Source organism: Yarrowia lipolytica, chromosome 1B (assembly GCF_001761485.1).
Source record: "Yarrowia lipolytica chromosome 1B, complete sequence".
Classification (NCBI taxonomy): Eukaryota; Fungi; Ascomycota; class Dipodascomycetes; order Dipodascales; genus Yarrowia; species Yarrowia lipolytica.
In genome coordinates, this window is record NC_090771.1 from 3,008,075 (window position 1) to 3,024,472 (window position 16,398).

Genomic DNA, 16,398 nt, shown 5'->3' on the forward strand with positions numbered 1-16,398 from the left:
TTGGGACTTTTTGAGTTGGCAGAATGACTAAGCTTCATATTGAAACTGTCACCAGAAATGAGAGATTGATAGCGAGTGGTGGTTGAAAAATAAATAGATAAAAACATAAATTAGAAAAAAAATTAATAAAAAAAAACATCAGAGTGGTTGTGACTGATTTGTTCTGCAGTTTTTTTTTTAGTCTTCTCTGTCCATTCACATCCAAAAACACATCTTTGGTCACTGGAAATTGCACACTGAAGTGGAGACCCCATGAATATGTGACATAAAGTAGATACAGAAGGTACGTGAGTATACTAAGGCAGCTTATATACGTCAAGTCGACTGATGCCATAGCAGTCTCTGTACAGTACAGGTACATTCCACTTTACTTCTTCACATCACTTCTGGCCAACTTGTCCCCGTCTGCAGCTTTCGAGAACCGACGCCTGGGACCTGTGTCTGATTTCAAGTGCATTTGCCTGCTTGAAAGAAGTGAGTGGTATGCTCGGGGCATTGGTGTCTTTCAGGCATGGTCTACGCTGACATTATGTGCACAAGACGTTATTCGCTTTTGCCATCTTGCTATTGTCCTTATCACCTCAGTCCTCTATAGTTAGTGTTCAAGTGCCTGTAATTTCAGGATCGGAACTTCGCACACATTACTGAGCTTGCTTTCACAATGCTGCATTACTGTACGAGTAGTGAGATTCTCCACAGAACGATAAGCTACATACTGTGGGGTAGGTATAGTATGTCACCTGATATGAATTATACCACAAAAAATCCAAGATGACAAAGATACTACAACCTCATCTTTATCCTTTTATATTTTCCCACCATCCTCTATCACCTCTTCCTCTGACCCTGACTCAGATCCCTGCCAACTTTATTAATATAAAATCTTGCATGCAGAACATGAGTCAAGCGTAGTCTAGTTTCACAGAAACCACCCTCACAATCCCCAATCCCTTCAGCAATGGACTCGAAAACAATTGGTATTCTTGGAGGAGGTCAGCTGGGCCGAATGGTCGTGGAGGCTGCCCATCGACTCAACGTCAAGACTGTCATTCTAGACGCCCCCAACTCTCCCGCCAAACAGATTCATGCTGGAGAGCATGTCGATGGCTCCTTCAAGGACCCTGCCGACATTGCTAAGCTTGCCTCCAAGTGCGACGTCATAACCGTTGAAATTGAGCATGTGAACGCCGACACTCTGGCCGATCTCCAGAAGACTGGTGTCGAGGTTCACCCTTCTCCTGAGACCATCCGAATTATCCAGGACAAGTACCGACAGAAGGAGCACCTGATCTCCCACGGCATTCCCGTTGCCGAATCCTACGAGGTCACCGAGTCTACTGAGGCTGCCCTTGTCGTTGCTGCTGAAAAGGTCGGCTATCCTTGTGTTGTCAAGGCCAAGACTCTTGCTTACGATGGTAGAGGCAACTTCGTTCTTAAGGGTCCAGAGAATGTCAAGGAAGCTCTTGAGTTCCTCTCCGACCGACCTTTGTACGTAGAGAAATGGTGTCCCTTCGTCAAGGAGCTCGCTGTTATGGTTGTCCGATCTACCGACGGAACCACTGTTGCTTACCCCACCGTCGAGACTGTTCAGAAAAACAACATCTGCCATACTGTCTACGCCCCCGCTCGAGACGTTTCTCCTTCCACCCTGTACGAGGCTCAGCTCGTTGCCGAGAACGCCATTAAGTCCTTCACTGGCGCTGGTATCTTTGGTGTCGAGATGTTCCTGCTCGAAAACGGCACGATTGTTCTCAATGAGATTGCTCCTCGACCCCACAACTCCGGTCATTACACAACAGATGCCTGCTCCACCTCGCAGTTTGAGGCCCATGTCCGAGCCATTCTTGGTCTGCCTCTTTTCCCCGAGATGGCCCAGATGCGAACAGCAGACACTCATGCCATTATGCTGAACATTCTAGGAGGTGACAAGCCCGACAGCGAGCTTGAGTACTGCAAGCGGTCACTTTCCGTACCTGGGTCCACCATCCATCTCTACGGCAAGACCACGAGACCCGAGCGAAAGATGGGACACATCAACATTGTTGCTAGCAGCATGGACGAATGCGAGCGACGGCTGGCCAAAATATCTGGAGAGGACATCGAGGAGGCACCAAAGACTGTCGAGGGTGTAGCAGGAACCTCTAAGACCCCCCTCGTGTCTATCATTATGGGCTCGGACTCCGATCTTAAGGTCATGTCTGCCGGAGCCGACATCCTGCGGAAATTTGACATTCCCTTCGAACTGACCATTGTGTCTGCCCACCGAACCGCCCACCGAATGGCTAAATTTGCCGCTGAGGTTGCCAGCCGAGGTGTCAAGGCTGTCATTGCCGGAGCTGGAGGAGCCGCTCACCTTCCCGGAATGGTTGCCTCGGAAACCACTCTGCCAGTCATCGGTGTCCCCGTTAAGGGCTCCTCTCTGGACGGAGTTGACTCTCTCTACTCCATTGTGCAGATGCCTCGAGGCATCCCCGTGGCCACCATGGGTGTCAACAACTCCACCAATGCTGCTCTGCTGGCCATCCGAATTCTGGCTGCTTACGACGCCACCCTACACATTCGACTGGCCGAGTACATCAAGAACATGGAGAAGGAGGTTCTTGCCAAGGCCGACAAGCTCGAGACCATTGGATACGAGCAGTACCTCAACCAATAGTTCTAGACGCACAAAATTATCTATATGCACACTGTAAGACGTTAAATAAGAATAAATTGAAATTGCTGCAATATCACATCGCTATCTGTGGGTCATCTTGTCTTTTAACAGGTCGTGGCAATGCAATGCTAGGTAAATGATTTTTTCTCATTCTCTAGCTTCTGACACTCCTGTAGTCGGGTGGCCATCCTCTCTTTCCTCCTCTTCTTGTTCAATTTCTGTCGTAGATTGTTCCAAGCCATAGATTCAGTCTCCCGAACTGCTTTGAGAACCAAGCGCATTGACATATTGTGTGCCTTGGCTGCACTTTCTAAGACAGCCATGTATAAAGGAGGTCCCTGGAGAAAGAGTTCTTTATGGGTCGTCTTAAAAGATTCTATTTCTTTTGGCGCTGGCCCTGGTAACGGAACTACTTGTTCGTTCAAAATCGTCGCAAGGTCCGTGGGAGTCACCAGGGGCTCTTCCGATGGGGTATGAAGAGGGAACATGTCGTTGACACGCTTCCATTGAACAGGAATAGGCTCGCGTTCAATATTCATCATGAGTGACCGGTGATATATGTCAAGAAACTCGTTGTATCTTTCGTCAGTCCAAGCCGGGATGTCCACTTCGTCAGTGTAGAGGGGGTCTTGAAAGTAGATCTCAGCCAATTCCGACCAAAGCTTCCAGTATGGAGATTTGATATCCTCGTCGTAACTCTGCCACGACTTGTAATAGGCGATTCTGGCCGCGGTTATTACAAAACTCGCAGTTTCCATAAAACTACTAAACCCTCCGGATGTCGACATGTCGCAGTACTCATCAATATCACATCCCTTTGCAAGGCATATGGTTCGATCTATGATGCCCAACGGAAGCATCAGAACCTCCACGGTGTGCATGATTGGGATTATCTTTGGCTGTGAGATTATGACGCCTTCCCTTGCCAGTGCCTTAGCACATGCAAGAACTCCGCGCCCGAAACTTTGGCTGGATGGTGGTTTCTTCCAGGCACACCAGGAACGCGAGCCCGACATATGCAGACGTGCTTCTTTTGAAGTGAACCTTGCACCCACATCATCATATGGCAGTTCCCCCGACATGATCCATCCCAGTATCTTAATGAATGAAATAGGATAGCCGACTTGAACGAGAGCCAAATACATGATTTCAATGGCCATTTTCTGAGAGAGTAGCAGTGGAGTGCTTGTACCTGTATCGCATGGCTCGGAATGCACTCCACCCTCCAGGTCGTAAGACGATCGTCCGAAGTCGGTATACTTGATCAAGACACTCCACAGTTCCTTCACCACCTCCTCGAAGTCGGTATCCAAATCGAATTTCTGCATGGCCCAGTGTGTGTAAAAGCGAAGCACCTCCTGGAAGATTTGTGCACGAAGCGCATAGACCCGTGAACCAAACCATCGTTGCTCCTCCTTCTCTCCATCTTTCATGGCACTCACCGAACCTATAGTCACCTTTCGTCCTCCACCCAGGTCTCCTTCGTCTTGATTGTCGTATTCATACTCGTCTTGGCGCTGATGACCGTATCTGCAGAAGGTACGACCAGCAGCCGACCGCCACAAGTCCGAGGGACAATTGTCGATGCCACAGACGGGACCCTTTTCCCAATTCATAGTGGTGTGTATGTGTAGCTTTCACTTCATATGAAGAAATGTAAGTACAGTAGGTTGGTGGACGCATCTAGCATGCACGCTTCTCAAGCCTACTTGTACACACTGAAGGCGAACAAGGGGAGCATATAAACACAGTGGAAGCATTTCTGGAAGAAATTCTGGGCATACAGAGCCTGCTATTCTGTTCAGCATTCAAATACCACTAGTTTTGTGTAATCATATATCGACTCATTTTTCTTTATTTCACTACATACTAACCCTGGTATCGCATGTAGCCCTGAGGGGGCTGTCCAGGAGGCATGGGAACTCGGTAACCAGGAGGTCCAAAAGGTTGCTGCACAAATTGGGGGCCATACTGATACATCATGGGCGGTACTCCCTGAGGCATCTGGTAGAACGGCATCATCACGGCTCCGCCCCGCTGGGGAGACATGGCGTTGTGAAGGAAGGGGCGCTGCATGGTCAGTTGCTCTAAGGGAGGGAAAAGAACAGAGGAGTCTGCTGCCGCTTCCACGGTGTGCCAGGTCGGGTGGGTCTCAAATGCTCGAGGGAAGGGGGTGTTTTCGGCCTTGGGTTTCTTGAAGGGGTTGAACAAGGTGCTGAGAGGCGCCCGGTCCGTCTTTGGCGTAGAAGAAAAGAAAGCTGGAGAGCTGGGCTCGGGAGCGGCTGCTGTCGCCAGCTGGGCGTTGGTGTCCTTGGGAGTGAAGGGCTTGAATTCGGGCGCCTTGAAGTTCATCTTGAACTTGGGTTTTGATGGCGACGACTTAGCCACGGGTTCAGGCTTGTTGTCAGCAGCTGTTCCACCATTCTTGTCAGCGGCAGCTGGTGAAGACGACTTTTCGGAGCTCTTGTCGGCCTCCCGGCTCATCTGGATGGACGAGAGCTTGGAGGACAGTGAGTCGAACATGGGCGAAGCCACTCGGTCCAGATGTGCATTGGCCGCCTCGGGGGAAGTGGTCTCGGAAACGTCTCGAGACTTGTCCTTGGCCAGGATGGGACGCAAGTCCTCGGGAACAGGGGTATTGATCTTGTAATCCTGTGAGAACTTGCGCAGGTCGTTGAGCCGGGCGGTATCATGGTGAGTTTTGGCAGCCTCCTTCTGCGACACCATTCGGTTTCGCTCTAAGTCAATGAACTTTTGGTATCGGGACGCCAGCTCCTTCTCGAATCCGGGTTTCTTGGAGGCCGAGGGAGCGGCTGTTGCAGAGGGGTCGTTGAGAGGCAGTCCGGGGATTCGGTTGCGCTTGGGCACTGCAGCCGAGTCCACCAGTTTCTGCTCCAGTCTCGACATGATGTCCGGCTGGGAAGATGTGGGGTTTGGCTTCCTGAGTCCTCCGGCAGAAATGATGGCCGGGTCATGGGGCAGCTCGGCTCGCTGAGAAGGAGGAACATAGGTCTTAGTTCGGTCCACTCCCGAGTACTTGTCTTCCTCGTCCATGCCCGAGTCATCCACCGTGTCTCCTCGCTCCTCTCGCTGATGCGCGTTTCCTCCAGTCTGGCCCTCAATCTCGTCTGCCAATCGCTGGGCCCGTCGCATCTTGGCCTGGTAGTCGGGACCTTCCGTGTTGATACGGGTGGTGTAGAGGTGTTCATCGTAGGTGGAGGGCACTCCAAATCGGTCGGCGTTGACTGCAAACTGGTCCCAGGAGCCCGTGCCCGATTCCTCGAGTGTCAGAGCAGAGGTGGCGGAGTCGGCATCCGGAGTCCATCGCTCCAATTCTCGCTCAGCCACTGCCCGCCGGCCACTGATGTCTGTGTCGGTTCGGAACTTGCGCTGGTCGACCTGTAAGGGCGCGGATAGAGCCACAGCCACGTCGACAATGTCTTCGGGCTGGAAAACCAGCTGCTTGGCCCCCGAGTCAGCAAACCGCATGCTGACTCCCAAGTCGCCCTCAGTGCAGGCTCCCTCCAGCAAGCCGTGGATAGAGTCGCCGGAGGCGGTGGTAACGGTAACGTGTTCACCCACGGACTTGGCTAGCAAAAACAGCAGTCGGTCGTGCATGTGGCGAGCGTGAGTGGGGCTGGGCTCAGGTCGCTTCCACTTGTTGGCCGTCTTCTTATCGCCCCGGTCTCGGTCGGACCGGTCCAAGCGATCGGAGCGGTCAGAGCGGTCCCCTCCCACGGACTTGCGCTGGCGGCTTCCGCTTTGGTTCTTCTTGATCTCTGCCATCTCGTATGGCTGCACACGCCGATGCTTCCTTAGAGTGGTGATGTGGAAGATTGGAAACTCAAATGCGCCCCCCTCGCTGGGACTATTTACTGTACTACGTACGTGATGTTGATGTGACGCATGCAGTGGGGCAACACACAACAGTGCACACATGAAACGAGGTTCAATTTTATGCGAAATATATATATGGGCCGTAACGGGGGCCCCTCAATTACAACTACACAGCGGGAACACCCACCTGAGGTCATATTATTCGATTCCCGTGAACCTAGCCCGAATCTACAAGTAGTCGCTTTTTGGAGTGTGAAATACAGACACAGACTACATACGTATTGCACATACTGTACTTGTACGTACAGTACTGTAGCTGTACGAGTACCGCTAATGTGGTCTCAATTCTGATACAAGTCCACGAGTTTTTCCTGCGTTAGGCAAGAAATATGGGCACACACCTTTTTGCACGGAATATACAGGCTTAATCCGCTCTTAGTTTGGCAAGCACAAAGACCCCAGAACCCTGACCTTACCTATCCCACAGATCCTTAATTTAATCAACCGTTGTCAATACAGTAGCTATCATCATGTCTACTGTATACACTCTCAAGGGATAAGGAACGCGGGAGTTTCACACAGCCAACGCAACATAAGAGTTCATATCATTCCATTATATATCTCGCATACATTCTGCGTGGCAGGTGGTTCCAATTGACCTCAAAAGAACGAGTTTCTAAGACCAATGGACCAGATGAAGGCTACATTATTGGGGCTGGCACACTACCAGTCACGTGCCCATGACTATTTGTACAGTCCATACAGATCGGTAGGTCTGATGTCACTCATCGGGTATGTTCGTCTACATTGCAGCATGAAGTAGTATTGTATAGCAATTAGTTTGATAACATTTCTAATAAATAATTCAATAAATAATTTCTCTACAAATACCGGATGTACTGTGTGAGTACTTGTACTGTAGCTACAGTACGTTGGTGGGCAAGGATGTGTTCACTGGAACTCGCAGTCCTTCACAAGAATTCATCCACCTTCGCAGACACTTCTAGGACTCTCGAATGGTCTAAAATATCAACAATTTTGGTAAGATCTTGATCCAATGGCTCCAGCACTTCCTTATCGATATCTCTCTCACAGTATCGATAGCTGATAGCTGCGTTTTCCTCAGCCACATTCTCCGCACTGCCTTGTAAAAGTGCATGGAGGTTCCCCCTTCGTTCCTCAATCTGGTTGTCCAATTGTAGACTCTTTTGAGCCAGTTTCTGGTGCTGTTCAATAGTTCTGGCCAGCTCGTTTGTCCGGCGACGCGTCACTTCCTGCAGTGCTTCAATCTGCTGTGCCAGCTTGGCTCCGCTGTTTTCAAGCTTTTCCATCTGAGTGTATTGATGTGAAGCGTCGAAATTATTGCCGAGCGACTTCGGCACGGGGAACCGGTCGAGACGTCTCGAAAGACGTCGTTGCAAGTGTCCCAGGTCCTCTGATATCCGCACCTTCTTAGGTTCGCTGTGAGCTCTTGCCAGTATGGGGAAAGTTGCTTCTTCGAGAATAGTTGCAACCTGGAGCCGTTGATCGGTCTCCAGAGGTCTGTTCAGTGCGCTCCTTCGCACCGTTTTTCGCTTCTTCGTCAATTTCGGCTTCATTATCGCGTTCAGTGTGGGTGTCAATGTTAGACACGCACGTCTCATTTTCATTTAGCTTTGGCATCAAGGTTCACTAAGGGCAGGCTCCCGCACATCACCACGCTACAATACAGTAAGTTGGACGTCGAACATCAGAACACACACATCACGCAAAACAACAGACACATCACAAAATGGCCGACATCCCAAGGTGAGTATCTGCTACCACTGCATTGGGTGGCATTGACTACTTGGCTGTCGCAACAACTAACACAGATCCGTTCTCAACAAGCTTGTCTTCTTCACAGCATGCATGATCCTCTTACCGTTGACCTGTTTCTTCACCGCCCAAATGTTCACTGACAATACTCTCATTTCCGGCGGTCTGGCTGCCTTTGTGGCCAACGTTGTTCTCATTGGCTACGTCATCGTGGCCTTTCTGGAGGATGTGCCGGTCGACGAGAAGAAGGAGCAGTAAATGAGGGGGAAGAAATAGGTGACAAAACTGTGGGTTTAGACGGGCGACCTGATTGATTGGATTGATATAATCCATCCATCTACGTTCTATTTATCCCAATCTGATGCTACGTACCAGAGACCGCTACCATACGAAACACACAAATAGATCAGTATAATTTAAATAGTTATTTATACACCTTTGTACAGATTTTAGTAGATGCCTGGGATGATAGCGCTGGGAACAGCCTTCTTGTATTGAACCCAGAGCTCCTTGTACTTCAGAGCACACTTGTGGTCATCTCGCATCTCTCGATGGACCAGCAGCACTCCAAAGTAGGCCACAAAGAAGTAAGGGAAGATGCTCTCGTAACCAGTGGCAAGACACCAGGCCCAAGAAATGAGCCAGTCTCCTAGGTAATTGACATGTCGAGCTGCACCCCACCAGCCACTGACGATGAGCTTGTTGCCCTTGTCGTTCTCAATGTACCTCAGGTGAGGAGCGTCTCCGTGCTTGAACGCATTCTTCTCATTGTTTGAGGCTCGGAAAATGTAGTATCCGGTAGCAAAAAGAGTCACAATGATACCAGCATACCATAGAGGGTACTCAATCGTTCGGGTAGACAGGTATCGGGCCTGAACGGTGTACACAAAGGGGACCCAAGCAAGATCTCCAAAGGCCAGCATGAACCCGAATCCATCAGTGGTGATATCCATCATGTGGATGGCTCCATACTCCTCCCAGTTTCCCTCTACTACATAATAGATCTCCATCAGAACAACAAGTGCCATGGGGAGAGACACAAAGCCCTTGGTGATGTACTCATGGTGAGCCATTGCAAGATTGAGCACAGCCCACAGAAGCAGACCAGGCCGCATCTCGCAAAAGTACTTGATGTCAAAGGAGCCGATTCGGGGGTTAAGCTCTCGGCCAATGAACCAGTCGAAAATGGGGTTTCCAGAATTACCTCCAACAGACAGAATGCAGTCGTGAGTAAAAGAGGCCACGTAGACGTAAGTGGCAACAATAAAGGACCACACAATGGCAGACGTGGCAATCTGGACGTAGTGGTCGTAGCAGAACACAAGTTCGGGCATAGCTCCTCCAGTCTGCACCCATCGAGCAGCCAGAATGACTGCCAATGTGGTCATTACGGTCTTTCCATTCAAATTGTACTTGAGTCGGGTCTTTCCATCTCGCAGAACCACCCCTTCAGCCACGGGGCCAGGCAGGATCAGATCACATGCTGCCAGGGAGAAGAACCAGGTCAGATAGACGCCGAAGACATTGATATCAAACAGAGGCATGGCTCTTAGTTTGGTCATCTCCGCTGACCAGTCAATATTCAGCACACCAGCCACTGTGCAAGACTCTGGAGTGCATCCGATCTGTAGAAACAAGATGAAAAGCGGCAGCGTAAGGGTGATAAAGGTGGCTCCAGGGATTCCAAAGAAGTCGAGGTCCGTGGTCTTGGGGTTTAGTCGCTGGGTTTTGCCGTCAATGACCGTCGTTTTGCTCTTGGCTGTCATTTTTCAAGTGGTGTCTATGCTGTGTGCGAAGACATGATGGACCATCTCGTGTTTATAAAGTCAGTTAGAGTTGCATGTGCATACGACGGAAACGACATGACCGATATGAAGTTAGCGAGGGGGCTGTACAAGTACATCAAGAGCGCGGCAAACAATCCGCACCGTCTCGGATCATTCAGGGTGAAATCGCCAACAGCTTTAATACAATACTAAAACAAGGGGACTAATTGAGTTGCAGGGTATCAACGACTTGCATTACTCACTCGATCACGTTGGCGGGAGGGGGGACTAATGATGACGTAATCCGGTTTCCATGAGTACAGGTACAATACCACAAGTAGGAGTCTAGTTGTTTTTAATATGTTTTGTTTTTTGATCGATAAAGAGTAATTATTAACATAACTGGCTTAATTTGTTTGGTTTTAGTGCTCTAATTATTATTCGGAACCTTTCCTTGAATTTCCATAATTTTCCTCCATTTTAAACAATTTCACTCCAACATCACCAACCTAAAGTGCAACACCACCCCAATCCAACTCATCAAGACAACAGCAGCTAGCCATCACATCTTCATACAATGCAGCAAATATCGCTTTACGCCAAAATCAGCAACTCACAACTCAAGATATGCCTCCATGCGCTCGCTTCGCTGACAGGAATGGACCCCATAACTATCCTACAACACACCATGGTGTGGGCTCCAGCACAGAAATACACCCCTAAAATCCTGCCAGGACAAGGAGGGCAACTGGATCAGTACAGAATCCACGTCACCAACGATAACAAGAACGAAGATAAAGAGAAGATCATCAGTTACGTGCAGAGCAAGGATTCCAAGGAGGATATCCATAATCTGGCAAATCGACAATGGCACTTTCAGATCATGGAGATGCCCGAGGCAGGAAAACAAAAGACCACATCACAGAGCATTTCATCATGGAGCGTTAAGAAGGGTGACTCTTTTCAATTTTTACAGTCGCTCGCCTACAAGTTCCAATATGAGTATTGGCAGAAGGGCTTTCAGTTTGTGTACGGCAATGCAGTGATTCAGCTGACTCGTATTCATATTCTGGACCAGACCACAAAGAACATCAAGCTGCTGGACCCTTCGAAACAGTGGCTGGTCAAGGTGTACATTGATGTAGGGCATTTGACGGACATTGAGGCTCTCAACAAGGCCGTCAAGGAGCTGGAGAAGGTCAAGACAGAATTGCATGGACTCATGAATCTCGAGATTCCCGATAGAAACGCTTTCGACACTCGAATTCGATAATCAGATGCACTTACACAAGTACAAGTACTTTTACGAGTACTGTAATCTGTACTCTGTGCCTTGCATTTCCTCACCAACATAGACTTACAACACTTAATAAATTAGACTATAACCATTTATTATTTATATTCAAAAATAGCAACATGAACACCTACATACACCTGTGCTAGTATTGTACCGGTACAGTACAACTACTGTACAAGTACAACCCCACACACTATCATATTCTATCAATCAATTAGTTATGGTTTTATTTTATTTCCAAGCCGTGGCCCAGTGCCAATTTATCTCTTCTCCTTCTTCTCGTTGAGCTTTCGTCGCTTCTTGAGCTCGGCCTCTCGGTCGCTCTTCTTGTCGTTGGAGTACTGCATCTTCTTGTACAGCTTCTTCTGCTTGTTGGACATCATGATCATTCTGAGCTTCTTGTCCTCCTCTTCCTGTTTTTCAGCCTTGGTCATCTTATCAGCCTTTCGCTTAGCCTTCTTGGGAGCAGCAGCGGGGTCAGCCTTGGTGCCCTTAGCCTCAGCCTCAAGCTCTCGCTGGTGCTGCTTAGCCTCGGCCTCGGCCTCTTCCTCCTCATCGTCCTTGTCGTAGTCTTCAGGAGCAACCTCAATGTCCTCATCATCCTCATCATCATCAGAAGCATCAGAAACATCAGCGGTAGGATCGTAAGTACCAGCATCTCCCCAGGGGGAAAGATGGGCAGGGAGACGCTCTCCAGGGGCGTACTCAGAAACGGGAAGAAGCTTTCCTTCATTAATGGAGTCGAAGACCCACTGGGGCTGAACGTACGTTCGACCAGGGACTTTCTCTCGAAGAGTGGGTCGATCTGTGATCTGGTGAGTGACGCTGGCGAGATTGAACTTCTGCTTAAGAGTCTTCTCATCAATGACGTTACCTCGGGTCTCGTCCTCATTGTCGATGAGTTCGTCCATGGCAGACTCAGAAATGACCTTTCCTCCAAATGCGATGATCAGGAACTCAATGATATCAAGGGGAACCTCTCGACCAATGAAGATAGTGAAGTTAGAGAAGAGCTGACCGGCGGTAGAGTTGAATGTGGGCTGGGCAAGGGCGTCACCCTTCTCGGCGGAGAAGGAGTCCAGTCCGTCGTCCTCGACTTCCTCCTCTTCCTCAACCTCCTCCTCCTCGCCGGCATCAGCCTTAGCAGCCTTGGACAGAACGGCAGCAGACACGTTCTCGACCTTTGCCTCGGAGTTACCCTCAATCTGGGGGACAACACCGGCGTTCTGTCGAGACTCCAGCACGTACGCATTGATACCTCCAACACCACTGAGCTTGGTGGAGTTGATGATGGGAGGGAAAACAAGACCGTTCTCATTGTAAAGCTTGTAGAGAACGAAATGCAGTAGGGTGGTGTAGAACTCGAGGAATGTCAGCATGACTCGGAAGTCAATATCGGCAGGAATGTTCTGGGGGAATCGGAAGGGCACGAGCCACATGACCTCGACTCCTCGAATGTTGGCAGAGTAGTAGACTCCCTTGATGGAAACAAACACTTTTCGCACAAGTCGTTCTCGGGCAACAAAGGCCATCCACTGGGTGCAAATGGCCTCGGCTTCGGAAACAAGTCGAGCAGAAACGTCGTCGGAAGCAGGCAAAGCGGCGAAAAGGAACAGCATGGACAGAGCATCGTCAATATCTCTCAGAGCGTCCATGAAAGTGGGGTATCGCTCCTTGATGATATGGTCCAAATGGTATCGAGGTCGGTTCTCGTCGATTCGCTTGGCATCATGAAGATCGCCTCGACCAAGAGCTCGGGTCAGCTTCTTGGCAAAGGTCTTGTGCTCTCGGAACTTGTCGAGAACGGGCTCATGCAAAAGGTACTGAATGTCCTTGGCGTAGTAGAAGGTGACGGGAGCTGTGGATCCCTTGTTGGCCTTCTTCTTGCTTCGGGGCTCTCGAGGGTAGATACCCTTGAAGATACAGAGCCGTCGGAAGTCGGCAAGCGAGACCTGTAGCTTTCGGATAGCCTGAGTTCGAGTGATGAAGTTTCGAGCGGCTCCAGCGGTATGCTTTTTCTTGATCTGGCCCATTGTTGTGTGTGTGAAGAGTAACAGACTTCTGAATATTTTTTTGGGATAGGATTTTTACAATGCATAAACTCTATAAATTTCTGCTGGGACATTTTTTTCGCCCAATGCATGGATTGCTTAGTAATCAGGGAGTTGAATGGTGCCAGGTGAATATAATATATTTGGTAATTTCGGATGCAAGAATGAATATTACCATGTCTCACCATGCCATACTCCTCATTATATAAGGCCACATACTTATACAGTAAGAAGTGTACATCACTTATCTGTGGATTAGGTTTTGCTGCCCTCATCGCCACTAATAAGGCAGTATCTTTTCTCAAGTAGACTTGATAGGCATCGTCTGCAGCAACATCCACCTCCACACCTCTTCTATCGCAACCATACCCATGAACTTCTTCAGAGGCAACATCGTTCTGGGGAGACTGGCTCCTGGTTTCTGGAAGAGTACTCAGACTCTGGGCTCCACCTCCAACCCCATTGTCAAGAATGTGGTCGGTCCTACCCCTGGCCAGATCAACACCATGTTCCGGCAGATGCAACGACTTGGCAAGCGGGGTGGCATTGCTGACATGCTGAAGGAGACCCGAGGCAAGTTCAATGCCCTGAGGAACGATACAAAGACGTTTGCATACAACACAAAGGGCCTCTTCACGGCTCGACCCTTCACCAACTTCGCTTACGGCGATGGTGCCCGATGGATTTACCCCGGAGGTGATCCCACCAAATACATTCTGGCCAAAGCTCTGGCCTTCTCTATCGGTACCATTGTTGTCTCTTACTTTGCCTTTCCTCTGTTGTTCAAGTATACACCCATTGGCGTGTTTGCGCAGCGGCCTGACTGGATGATCTCTGCCATCATCGGTGTCAATGCTGCCTTCTTCTTGCTGTGGAAGTCCGGTAACCCCTGGATCATCCGATTCATGTTCGAGAACATGCTTCTCAAGACCGGGCCCGGTTTCCGACCTGCTCAGCTTATTGGATCAGCCTTCTCCCACCAGGAGTTCTGGCATTTCTTCGTTAACATGTTTGTGCTCTATCAGTTTGGTATCCCTGTTGCTATGACCATGGGATCTGCCTGGTTCTGCCACATGTACATGACCTCTGTTGTTGTCTCTTCTTTCACCTCCCTGCTCGTGCCTTCTCTGCTCGGCCGAGCAATTATGTCTCTGGGTGCCTCGGGAGCCATCTTCTCCGTTGTTGGTGTTTTCTGTTCCGTCTTTCCTGACGCCACTATTGGTTTCTTCTTCGTTCCTCTGCCTTTTGGCGCATGGTGGTTCTTCCTCGGTTCCATCGCCATGAACGTTGGAGGTATTGTTGGAAGATGGGGTCGGTACGATTATGCTGGACACTTGGGTGGATCCCTGTCTGGTCTGTACTTTGGCTGGAGAGTTAACCAGTTCCGATCCGAGATGCGAGAACGAATGAAGCGACGAGGATACCCCGGTTTCAACTTTTAAACATTATGTAAATTATAGATCCATGATATAGATAAGCAGGTCTCTGTTCCTTCCACTATCGTAGTACATACTGTACCTACAGTACATACTGGAATGTATGTACAATGTAGTCTTAGATGAGAAAAGCGCGTGCGTGTGTGTGTGTGTGTGTGTGTGTGCGTGTTTTGTATGCATTAATCTACTTGTATATCCATTGTATGTACCGGTACTGTTAATTTCATTGGGTGGGCTCCTCCTGCTTAATATCACGGCTGACAACGAAGAATCGGCCGTCCTTCTTCTCGGCACAACTCAGAGCATCCCATAGAACCTCGGGACCAGGCTCTCCAGAGTCCTCAGCTGTGAGCTGCTCGTATGTAAAGTCCTTGATGGGAGTAAGGCAGGTCAATGGAGCCACTCCGCTGACATCAATGTCGTGAATATGAGAGACCAGGTTTACCTGAGTTCGGAGAGTCTTGATGAGAGAAAACATGGTCTCATCGGAATCAGGCATTGGCAGTGCAGCACTCTTGAAGATGGGTGCCAGCTTTTTTGAGACCTTCTGGAGGGTCTCTGAGGTGATTTCGTCAGAAGAGTGGTCTGAATGCGACAGAAGTTCATCTGTGGACCATTGGTTTTCCGGGCTGTTCATAACCTTGAGGATGTGCTTTTGGTCCTTCATTTTGATGAATCCATCGGATGAGAAGTGGATTCCCCGCGAAGAGGCCATCTTGACAGCATTGTGTGACACTCGGGCGATTCTAAGCATTTTCGTGTTTGTGGTGGTGGGATTGCTCTTTTTTGGCTTCAGATCATGCAGCCCACAGGTTAGAGATGGCTTAGTAAGCGCTAAAGATGGAGACGTGGAAGGATATCGGAGTGAGTGGCCCCCGCCCCCCTACTATAAAGTGCAGGAGAGGCGTGTGATTGAGAGCACGACGATTGCGTTGAGCCCCTACATCGAGCTGTTGGCCATCTCGACATGCAAATGCTGTTGTAAGACACGACAAGTACTGGTACAGGTACGAGTACAGTATGTACATACTACACAGTACAGCAAGTATCCTAATTACATCAATCGCCTGTCATTACAAGCCCACAACGTGTCGCCGGTACATTCCAGTACAAGTACATACAAGCATTTATTTTTATTTTATAATAACATAATACATTAGATGTGTGCTTGCTGTCTACTCCCGTCAGCTGTCAGCTGTCATCCGCCACCAGCGCACTTACTTTCCTGAATCTGACTACGAGTCGTAGCTACCAATACAGCCACTTCTGCCTGTGGCCGATTTTAAAGCTTTTCTCACATCTCCAGCTCGCTGTGTTCTACTACGGAATGCCTTTCGACGACAACTGGGTGGGACTGTCGTGCCTGTGATTTCATCACGGACTGCGATCATCAAGACGGTTTATGCGACGTACAGATTGATGCAGTGGGTTTCGCTTCCCACTCATTGGGTATCAAGGGCGGAGTGCGGCATCTATGTCCTAGTACTTACATTTACAACCCTCCTGGGGAGCCACTGGGACCATAGATTCTTCACATATTCAATGGGACATGTCGACG

The 16,398-nt window shown here is 49.3% G+C and overlaps 10 protein-coding genes across 10 annotated transcripts; 5 read left to right on the forward strand and 5 right to left on the reverse strand.

The window, feature by feature from the left end:
* Positions 1-958: 958 nt before the first annotated feature.
* Positions 959-2,656, forward strand: YALI1_B30090g (uncharacterized protein; the record flags this gene model as incomplete). The annotated part of the gene is made up of 1 exon (XM_501255.1): positions 959-2,656. One exon carries the CDS (start codon positions 959-961, stop codon positions 2,654-2,656), a length of 1,698 nt encoding a protein of 565 aa, XP_501255.1.
* A 128-nt stretch (positions 2,657-2,784) lies between these two features.
* YALI1_B30123g (uncharacterized protein) lies at positions 2,785-4,272 on the reverse strand (the record flags this gene model as incomplete). Its single annotated transcript, XM_068282149.1, has 1 exon — positions 2,785-4,272. The coding sequence occupies one exon, from the start codon at positions 4,270-4,272 to the stop codon at positions 2,785-2,787; it is 1,488 nt and encodes a 495-aa protein (XP_068138250.1).
* Positions 4,273-4,525: 253 nt separating this feature from the next.
* On the reverse strand, positions 4,526-6,595 carry YALI1_B30146g (uncharacterized protein; the record flags this gene model as incomplete). Its single annotated transcript, XM_501257.2, has 1 exon — positions 4,526-6,595. One exon carries the CDS (start codon positions 6,593-6,595, stop codon positions 4,526-4,528), a length of 2,070 nt encoding a protein of 689 aa, XP_501257.2.
* Positions 6,596-7,464: 869 nt separating this feature from the next.
* On the reverse strand, positions 7,465-8,142 carry YALI1_B30162g (uncharacterized protein; the record flags this gene model as incomplete). Its single annotated transcript, XM_068282150.1, has 1 exon — positions 7,465-8,142. The coding sequence occupies one exon, from the start codon at positions 8,140-8,142 to the stop codon at positions 7,465-7,467; it is 678 nt and encodes a 225-aa protein (XP_068138251.1).
* Positions 8,143-8,264: 122 nt separating this feature from the next.
* Positions 8,265-8,548, forward strand: YALI1_B30163g (uncharacterized protein; the record flags this gene model as incomplete). Its single annotated transcript, XM_501259.3, has 2 exons — positions 8,265-8,281; positions 8,347-8,548. 2 exons carry the CDS (start codon positions 8,265-8,267, stop codon positions 8,546-8,548), a joined length of 219 nt encoding a protein of 72 aa, XP_501259.1.
* Positions 8,549-8,739: 191 nt separating this feature from the next.
* On the reverse strand, positions 8,740-10,056 carry YALI1_B30181g (uncharacterized protein; the record flags this gene model as incomplete). The annotated part of the gene is made up of 1 exon (XM_501260.3): positions 8,740-10,056. One exon carries the CDS (start codon positions 10,054-10,056, stop codon positions 8,740-8,742), a length of 1,317 nt encoding a protein of 438 aa, XP_501260.1.
* A 36-nt stretch (positions 10,057-10,092) lies between these two features.
* Positions 10,093-11,329, forward strand: YALI1_B30182g (uncharacterized protein; the record flags this gene model as incomplete). The annotated part of the gene is made up of 2 exons (XM_501261.3): positions 10,093-10,128; positions 10,616-11,329. The coding sequence occupies 2 exons, from the start codon at positions 10,093-10,095 to the stop codon at positions 11,327-11,329; spliced, it is 750 nt and encodes a 249-aa protein (XP_501261.3).
* A 284-nt stretch (positions 11,330-11,613) lies between these two features.
* Positions 11,614-13,386, reverse strand: YALI1_B30214g (uncharacterized protein; the record flags this gene model as incomplete). Its single annotated transcript, XM_501262.3, has 1 exon — positions 11,614-13,386. The coding sequence occupies one exon, from the start codon at positions 13,384-13,386 to the stop codon at positions 11,614-11,616; it is 1,773 nt and encodes a 590-aa protein (XP_501262.3).
* Positions 13,387-13,775: 389 nt separating this feature from the next.
* YALI1_B30218g (uncharacterized protein) lies at positions 13,776-14,846 on the forward strand (the record flags this gene model as incomplete). The annotated part of the gene is made up of 1 exon (XM_501263.1): positions 13,776-14,846. One exon carries the CDS (start codon positions 13,776-13,778, stop codon positions 14,844-14,846), a length of 1,071 nt encoding a protein of 356 aa, XP_501263.1.
* A 458-nt stretch (positions 14,847-15,304) lies between these two features.
* YALI1_B30234g (uncharacterized protein) lies at positions 15,305-16,000 on the forward strand (the record flags this gene model as incomplete). Its single annotated transcript, XM_068282151.1, has 1 exon — positions 15,305-16,000. The coding sequence occupies one exon, from the start codon at positions 15,305-15,307 to the stop codon at positions 15,998-16,000; it is 696 nt and encodes a 231-aa protein (XP_068138252.1).
* Positions 16,001-16,398: the final 398 nt, after the last annotated feature.